This window comes from Juglans regia, chromosome 2 (assembly GCF_001411555.2).
Source record: "Juglans regia cultivar Chandler chromosome 2, Walnut 2.0, whole genome shotgun sequence".
NCBI lineage: Eukaryota > Viridiplantae > Streptophyta > Magnoliopsida > Fagales > Juglandaceae > Juglans > Juglans regia.
The window spans coordinates 25,452,473-25,462,472 of NC_049902.1; the positions used below are offsets into that span (position 1 = coordinate 25,452,473).

The 10,000-nt window shown below is 33.5% G+C and overlaps 1 protein-coding gene across 1 annotated transcript; it reads left to right on the forward strand.

Moving 5' to 3' along the window:
• Positions 1–3,755: 3,755 nt before the first annotated feature.
• Positions 3,756–9,743, forward strand: LOC108984456 (30 kDa ribonucleoprotein, chloroplastic). The gene is made up of 6 exons (XM_018956427.2): positions 3,756–3,913; positions 4,059–4,094; positions 4,538–4,979; positions 5,116–5,214; positions 7,302–7,592; positions 9,301–9,743. Exons 1-6 carry the CDS (start codon positions 3,756–3,758, stop codon positions 9,406–9,408), a joined length of 1,134 nt encoding a protein of 377 aa, XP_018811972.2. The 3' UTR covers positions 9,409–9,743.
• The last annotated feature ends 257 nt before the right edge of the window (positions 9,744–10,000 follow it).

The following is a 10,000-nucleotide window of genomic DNA, read 5'->3' on the forward strand; positions in this document are numbered from 1 at the left end:
GATTTTGGATAAAATCTAAGACCGAACCGGTATGTACTGGTTTTATATTTTTCAAAACCGATTACGCACTGGTTACCCTTCTAAACCGGTACTTCCGGTTGTACCGGTCCGGTCCGGTTTTCTGATTTTTTTAAAATGTAACTTTCATAATTTGTCATTAAAAATTTGTTTATTAAAAAAAATTTTTTTGATTTAAAAAAATTGTTTTATACTTTTATTAATATATTAGACTATATAATAATATTAATATTAGATTATTGGTATAGTTATAAGTTATATATTAGTATTAGCTATAAACTTTTAGTGATTTAGTATTAACATTTTATATAATAATTTATAAATTATAATAAAAAATTATTTCATATATGAATATATATATGATATATAAAATTTCACATTAAAATTTATAATTATGCATTATATATAAAACTTATATATATTAATATTTAATATATATAAAATATTTTGTATAAAACTTATATATAAAAATATTATTTTTTATTTTTTTTAATCAATCGGTCCGGTCACGTTTGGTCTGGCCCAAAAAATCTCGAACCGGCAGGTTTTTACATTTTAAAAATCGGTTCCGGACTGGATCGGTTCAAAATCGATAAAACCGGTCCGGTTCGGTCCGGTCCGGACCGGTTTTCCGGTTTGAGTTTATACCCCTAAACTCTACCGGGCAAGCTCGAACCAATGGGTTTGGCACCAATTTAGTCCAGTTTGTAAGTGGTCCAGTGTAGTATCAGTTCTTAAGAACCAAAACCGGTATATATATATTTATAATTTTTTTATCTTATATATAATTTCTTAATATTGTATTATATATTATATATTAAATTACTAATTAATATAACATGAAATTCTAATTTTATTATTCAAATCTATTAATGTTATAACATGAAATCAATATAAGATGTGATATAACATAAAATTTTAATTTTAAACATAAACATTAATATTAAATTATTAATATAAACTTACTTTTGTGATATATATATATATATATATATATAAATATATCAAGGATAAATATATTTTTGACATAATAAATTATAATATATATTATTTTTGTAAATATATTTTTACACATTTGATCATATATACTCATATAAAAAGTCTAGAACTTATATAGATTATAGTTAAATTCAATATTATGCTAGTATGTATTAATTATAATAAAATAATGTACTTATATTATAATATAAATAAAATAATAGTTTATTATATGTAAACATCATATTATTATTATTATAGATAATCCGTAAAATCAGAAAAATCGGACCATACCGAATCGAAATTGAAAAAACCAGAAGTTTTAATTTCGATAGTGAATCGATCCGGTATCAGTTTTTAAATTTTCAAAACTGATATATATCGATTTGTGCTAAAAGATGTATAGAATCGGACCCGTTATACCCGTATATCTGAACACTAATACGAATCAAAATCTAATTGTCATTTCATATATGTACAACTTCATTGCTCACTCTATATCGTACTCTTAACTCAACTTTATTAAGTAAAATTCAATTATCCACTAAAAGGTACTGAATTAGTGAATGATTTTGAAAAGAAAAGAGTTTTGTTTCATATATTCATTTTTGCATATTTTTTACATATTTTACTGATATAATTGGATAAAATAATTATTTTATATTATAAAAAGTGTCATAACTAATCACATTAATGAAGTGTGCAAGTAATACGTAAAAATGACTATACATAAAATTTTTGTTTTGAAAAAGCACAACATTGGCTCAACCCCATTAATCTTCCGAGTAATTTGCATATAGAATTCTAGAAACATTTTATTTGCAAGAAGGTGATTGGCAGGATTAATTTTATATATAACTTACTAGCGGTTGAATGAAAAACAAGTTATTTTATAAAATATAAACATGTTTTGTGTTAAAAAAAAAAAAAACGTAATCATAAGCAAAATAAGTGATATATAGAGAATCTTTTATAACTCAATTTCTGCACCTAACAAGTGAAAAGAGATGCGGAGAATCTATGTGATAATGACAGTACTTCACTGCATAAATCGAAGCAATCCAACAGAAGAAAAAAAATGAGAAGTGGTAAAATGAAATTTAAAATTAGCAAAACCAAAGCATGGTCTTGGTCACAGAATATAAAATTCTGAATCAATTTTATTGGAGTGCAAAAGAATATATATCAATAGAGAAAAACACATTATAGTTAGGAAACGAAAAAGAACCCAATCGTAAAATTCTGAGTCAATTCCTCCAAAGTAGCAGTCTATATGTAAAGCCACAAAAACTCCTACGAAAATTGTAAAAATAAATGTTATAGTAATATGAAAATTAAAAGATTTTAGATATTCTAGTAATAATTTTCTTAGCAAAATATATAAATTGTAGAATTCAAACATATTACTCAATGATCTAGGGAGCACTAAAAAAATACAGTCTTTTATTTCTATATTGTTCTCACATTTTTTCATCATTAAAGTAAGTCTCTTCTATTTTTAAAACTCCAAAAATATTATATCAAACCCAAATCTTCATGTGTGTTAATAATAAGGTCGATGGTGACGTTATTATTAGTTTAAATAATATTTTACCTTAATTTTTTTCAGCATTTTTAATTAAGTTAATGTTTACGTATTTTTAAATTAATATTTTAATCTTATACCGTTATATCGTTTTGAAGACTTCAAGATGAAGGGACTGGGTTAAATACCCAGACACTCTTCCTTCTCTCCTCTCTCTCTCGTCCCTCAGCTCACGCGTACGCGGTACGCTGCCCCTCTTCAAGCCGATTCTTCCTCTGCCCAGCCCAGCGTCACCATGCGCCGGTGAGCCTCACCACCCCTTCCACCGGCACCACCTCACTCTGGCGATTCTTCCTCTTCCTCTCTCTCAGCTGTGCACAGCCCGAATGAGCTTGATGTTGATGAGCTTTATAAATTAAATTTGATAATTTATTTATGATATGATATTTATATGTTAATTATATATTTTAAATTAATTTAAACAGTATTTAAATTTTCATTATTGAATCAAATTTAGAAACTTATGATGAAAGATTAGATTTAAATCTTAAAATTTTTAATATTTTATAAATTAAATTTGATAATTTATTTATGATATGATATTTATATATTAATTAATTATTTTAAATTAATTTAAATCAATATTTAAATTTTTATTATTAGATCAAATTTAGAGATTTATAATGAAGGGTTGGATTTAAATCTAAAAAATTTTAATATTTTATAAATTAAATTTGATAATTTATTTATGATATTATATTTATATATTAATTAATTATTTCAAATTAATTTAATCAGTATTTAAATTTTCACCATTGGATCAAATTTAGAGATTATGATGAACAACTGAATTTAAATAAAAAAAACCTTCATTTTCTCCTCACTTTCTATTTCTCCCTCTCTCTCCTTCCGCTTAGCCGCGTCCTCTCGTCCTCCCTCTCTCTCTTTCTCATGTGATCTGCTCCCTCAAGCAGCCTGCGCCACCGTGCGGTGTCACCGACCACATCACCGGCTTCCCCTCACGTCGGCGACCAAAACCCGCCGTCGAAGTCCCTTGGAAGCTCCTCCCTTCCTCGTGCGTCTTCCCTCTCTCTTCCCTCAAGTAGCCCAACGCCCGTGCACCACCCTACGGTGTAACCGACCACCTCACCGGCTTCCCCTCACGCCGGTGAGAAAACCCTACCATCGAAGCCCTTTGGCAGCTCCTCTCTCAGCCGCACACGACCAACCCGAAATGGGTCTCGACGCATGGGTTCTCCCCGTAGCGCTGCTGTTGGCCACCCCTACGCCACCGCATCACCACCAGCAACCTCGTAATTCGCCGACGACCCCTCTTCTTCCTCCTTTCCTCCAGCCGAAGCCCCAGCTCCTGCCTTATCTCTTCACGGATCTGTTAGTTTGTGATTTGTGTGTTGATTTTGTGATTTGAGTGGAAATTTGTTCTGTAATTTTGTGATTTGAGTGGAAATTTGTTCTGTAATTTTGTGATTTTGTGGTGAATTGTGATTTGTGTGGTTGTTTTATGGTGAATTTGCAGAGAGGAGCAAAAGGGAAATGGTGATTTTGCTGTGAGGTAGAAAGGGCCGTGAGGAAAGGAAGAAAATGTAAAATAAGTTACTGCTTATTACTGTTTATCTCAATGTTCACGAGACGATAGACATTTTTAAGTATAAGAAGATATATACAATTCGATTTATAAAATAAATTTAAAATTTTGAATTTTATAAAAGAAATCTTGTATATCAACTGTGTCGAGACATGTCATTTGGATTAACTTGTAAACAAAATGACTTCTATTATTTAAAAATAATATTACGTATAATCGTAAAATGTGTGACAATTTTTTTGAGAAAAGATATAACCACAGGATTACTTCTACGCAAATCTACAACATAATTATTATTAAAAAATATATTCTTCACTTTAATCCATTCACATCATCATACAATTAACAATATGAAATAATAATTGCCTAAAAATTGTAATTCTATCGTTTCACTTCAAAAAAAAAAAAAAAAAGCAGAGACTCGAGGAAGCACCATTTTATCCATCTTGGATAAAGTCCTCATTTTCCATTCCTCTACTTCGCGACAGAAAATCAATGGCGGTAATTGAAGCTGCACTTCCTATCTTCTCAGTCTGCTCTTCTTCGTTTAAACTCCCTTTTTCCTCTAACAAAGTACTCTGCAAAAAACTCCGTAATTTTACTCCTATCCCCATTATTTTTCCCAATTATCCTCTTTCTTCTCTCCCACTCGTCGTCAACAAACCCTCAAGAAACAACCTCTGCTTTGAACTATGTTCTGCGCTGCAGGAGGTCGTGTTAGAAGAGGAAGCAGAGCAAGCCCAGGGATCCAACCCGAAGAGCAAGCTTTACCTGGTCAATCTTCCCTGGTCTCTCTCTGCTACGGACATCAAGAACCTCCTGGGCCAGTGCGGAACTGTAAAGGACATTGAGGTTCTTAAATCTTCTTTCATTTTAGTGCTACTTCGAATATCAAATGGGTTTGAATATTTTCTAGTTCGAACTTTTGGATTTTGATACAATGTAAATTTGATTAATGGTTTTTCATTCCACGTATTGGAAAGTGTAGATAATAAAGCAGAAAAATGGGAAGAGCAGAGGCTTTGCCTTCGTGACAATGGCGTCTGCTGAAGAAGCACAGGCTGTGATTGATAAGTTTAACTCTTATGTAAGTTGTTTTGGTATATATTCCATCTACCAATATATATGCATACACACATATATTTGTTCTGTTTGGTCTTTATTTTATAGTTGATATGTGTACTCTGTCATATATTTTGACATAAATTTAGTTACGCAAAAGCCTGTTCTTCTCCTCCTCCTCCTTCTTCTTCTTAAATAAGTAGTTGAACCTCATTAATAATCAAAAATATACTTTTTCAAGTGCACGAGGAGTATGCACAGTATACTCGTGATTAGAAAAGGAGAGTAGTAAAAGTTCGGATAACTAGAAATAGAAAATCCTGAATTGGATCCCAAATTGACGAGGAAAAACAAAATTCGGCATTCATACCATTTTTAAAAGTTTATAAAGAAAACATCCTTGACTTCTACAACCGTCTTCTCACAATCCACGAAAGTCCTGTCATTCCCCTTCCCTTCATATGCACCATATGACACTAAACGGGATCAGCTTCCATAAGAGAGAGCTATCAAACCTGCCTCTCCAACATGCCTAGAGGTCTACCACTCTACACCCTCTCCCAATTGAGCTTGAATAACTCAAAAATAGTGTTCTGCAAAGCACCGGGCACCTCTTAGGTGGTTGATTATCTTCCTGCTCCTCTTAGTCACACGACACCAATTTACTACTCTAATTTGTCTCTGTTTGGACAGTCATGTGCCTCCCAGATAAACTCAACATCACACTGGTAAAAGCCATTCGAAAAAGTTAAATGATCTGCCCCTGAAGCTTTCTTTTCTTCCTTTTTTGATAGGTAAAGATTTTTTAGAATGCACAAAAGCACAACCCAAGTACATGGGGTAAAAAATTGAAACACTAGGGGAAGAAAAAGATACAAGAAAGTCATGTAGATTCTGCCCATTAGGCACAGTCCACATGAGAAGAGTATTAATAAAAAAATGTTTAGGCTCCTCCAATATTCATCTGTGATCTTCAAACATTATGTTATTCATTTCCTTCCAAACGCACCAACTGAGGCACGTAGGAACCCATCTTCCATACTCTTTTGATGCCTCTAAAGCTTTCTAAGCCAAAGAATACAAAAAAATCCAGATAAACTACCGTTAAATCCATATCATCACACCACACATCAGGCTATAACCAACCCCATTCACACCCATAAATTGCATCCACGGCAACCTCCAATAGCTCTCACTTTCTGAAGCATAACACCCTGACCACTTCCCTAACAAAACTTGATTAAAAAAGCTATGGTTCCTAACCCCCAAACTACCCTGGGAAACTGGAGAGCACACAATAACCCCCAAATCTGATATTTTAAATGTTGTGTATGTGCCCTTAAATATGTGTTGATTGCTTTATTTTAATGTGGGTCCAATTCATCTGTTCAAATAAGTTTATGTTTAGTAGTAACTCTGGGAGTGTGATTTATATATTAAAAGGTTGTTCTTTTGGAACTATATTATCTAGTTTTTTCAGTTCAATTTTCTTGCATAACTAGCAATGAAGGGAAAATTAATTTCTAGAGAATGCTTACCTTGACAACTGAGAGAGAGAAGGGAGAGAGTCACATATCCCAAGTGCCACCACATTGGTGTAGCCACATGAATGCTACTTGGCTGCTACTTTTACTCTAGACAACATATTTTTCAGACCATTATCGTTTTGTTGTTTACTTATCTTTAATATTCCTCCATCTTTGTTGGTCGCTCATATTTTCCTTTTAGTGCCTTTACTTGAATCAGATTGCACCCTTCACTGTAGTCTATCATCTTTGTTTCTCATGGCCTTAAAATGTACATTTTATGTAGTCTGGAGGCTTAGTTTGAAATCGAGTGAGATAGTTCAAATATTTTGTTACAGATGTGGCACATGTACAGATCAATTTGAACTCATCCAAACTGGTTGTTTCTTTGTAATTGGGGGAAATGAACTAAAATGAGTCACTCGATGGTTTAATCAAAATATTTTCTTTAGATTATATATGCCAGTATCCAATATATGTGGAGATATATGATCGCAAAGACTAAAAATGAGCTAATGACCATGTTTCCTTCTGATTTTACTTGCATATGGGAAAATCTCTGTTAACTCAAACTTTTATGGTGCAGGAAATATCGGGTCGGAAAATAAGGATAGAGTTGTCAAAGAGATTCAAGAAGCCTTCTCCTCCACGTCCTGAAGCTCCCGCTGCTGGAGAGACACGCCATAAAATTTATGTGTCAAATCTTGCATGGAAAGCAAGATCTACTCATCTTAGAGATTTGTTCTCTGAAAACTTCAAACCAGTTTCAGCCAGGGTTGTCTTTGATGCCCCTTTAGGGAGATCTGCCGGTTATGGATTTGTCTCTTTCGCTACACAGGAGGAAGCAGAGGCTGCAATTTCCAATTTGGATGGGAAGGTGAGAAAGAAAATGATTCGTGTTGTTGACTTTTTACTTCGTTCTATAATCTTTCTCCACTTAAGTTTGGATGACATGCCCCTTTAGATTAACAGGTTGGATGGTTTGTGGTTGTTTCGGTTAATTGGGTAATATTAAATTATATCTACACAAAATAATTTCCAGTGTAACTTTATTTTAGTACTTTGTGTGTGTAGAAGTTCTCCATAGATTTATTCTTATATTCATTGGGCTTGGGATTTCTTTAGGTTAAGCCTCGCCATATATGAGGTTAAAAGCTCTTAGGTTGGTTGCTTTAACATAATATCAGAGCCCATTTTGGTTCTTTTTTTAACTTTATGGGCCAGAATGGTTCTTTTTTGTTTTATTTTTGTTATGCTATCAGGCTGTTGGTCCATGTTTGTCTTTAAATTGGGAAGATGTGAGAGGAGTCATTAAGGAATTCTCCATTTTATTTCTTGCTAGCTATGGGTTTATGTTGAGTCTTTCCACCTCCAGGAAAGACTCAACATAAATGAATGATGTAAAAGTATAAATTAATTATTTGCGTGTAATTCATGGAGGGAAAGAATGTATACATTCAAGTATTGTAGACAACGATCTAAGCCTTTGTGATCTGCATTCCGTTTTTAATCAATAATTTCCTTTTTTGGCATTTTCTCTTTGTGGTTTTGACTTTTGTGTATGTGTATTTGGGATTTTTTTCTCTGGGGTGCCCCAGAGTTATGATTAGAACATGTACTTGTACATCGGCAATAAGGGTTTATCAAAAGGAGTTTTGAGTTGATATCTGAAGGAACTTAGGGTTTACAAATTTAATGGCTGGTTTGTTCCAATTACTAATCTATGATCAGTTTTAACCATCATCGTTCTTGATTTGTGTGCTCATGGGAACTTGAATCGATCACTTCTTTCTGTTGGTGCCATAGGATTAATTTCTTCCTTTCTAGTCTTCTTGCTTCCATGTACCTGTTCTTCCTTTGCTTGGGAAAACGACACATTGAAAATTACATCCATATCTCTGTATTTCCCTTATTTTTACAGGTACTGGGGGATGAGGGTCCACAATATTATTACTGATAACCTAGTAAATTACATACCTACCCTTGGCCTTGCTGGTTGCCATCTGCTTCTACAGAAAGAGTTACTGCTTACAGAGGGATATGGTAGATATTGTGCTTCTTAGTGATGTAGTTTAGCAAAAGGAGTTGCATTTATACATAAAGCAATTGAGAAAATTGATAATTCGTGTTTGGGTCTACAGACTAATGGCTGGTTTGTAGAGGGTTTGAATTAACAGTACATGCTTAGTTTTAACCATAATGGTGCTCGATTTGTGTGATTGTAGGAACTTGACTTAGTAGGGGCAATGGGTTTAGTATTATAGCTTTCCTGTTGGGTTTAGAAAACACCTAAGCCTGTTGACTGTGTCTAGTGGGAGGGTCAACAATTGTGTCGTCCACATATCCATCCGTAGTGAATTAGAAAGACATGCTTACTTTGAGCTTTGCTAGTTCCTTTCTGCATCTATGAATCTTGTTCTTCTGAAGAACATCATTCCATCAGCGATGGAGTGAGGGAGGGACGGAGATTTTATATGTCATCTGACCATATGTTTATTTCCCCTCCGAATTATCATCCAAAGTTATCTTTGCAAATGAATCTGGAATCATGCTAATACGTGAGTCCTTCATTACTCCTCTTGCAGGAACTGATGGGCAGACCACTTCGTCTGAAATTCAGTGAAAAGAATGTTAATGAAGCTGGAATTGAAAAGGAAGAAGACTTATCCGAGGGTCAACAGGAAGAGCTGTAGATCCATAGACATCCTTTTGTCATCTTGATGCTTGGGTTGCTTGTTTAGAGTAACCTGGCTGAGCTCCAATATTTGGCTGTACTGCCCGTGAAAGTGATGGAAGGTCTTATCTTTGGTCTGTATATTTTCCGTCTTAATGATTCTTTTCTATTATAATTTTGAGTACTGTATAGTAACAGTTACCTTTTTCATCATTTTTTCCCACCCGTATCTTCTTGATTGTGTCAGTGTTCTAACATACATTTAACTGCCTTATTCCAGATTTGTAGGTAGAAATTAATTTTGTCTACTATTATTGCTCAAAGAAAGCTCTTTTCTGGTGTTACATGTTGATATTATTCTCTGAGTACGCTTTTAGCAATGTTTGGAGTTATGAAGATTGTGAGATCGCTGTTAGACTTAAGTCATTATGTTTAATTCTCTTCATGTATGGATGGCAGCGTACCATCTTTTTTGGTCCGACAGCTTTCTAGGTTTCATTTAATTGTGTTCTTTTTCCTCGTCCCGTCTCTATAGTTGGATGTTTTCTATTATATACATCCTGGGAGCTCTTTATTTCAATAGGATAATAATTATACGTATTACTAAATAA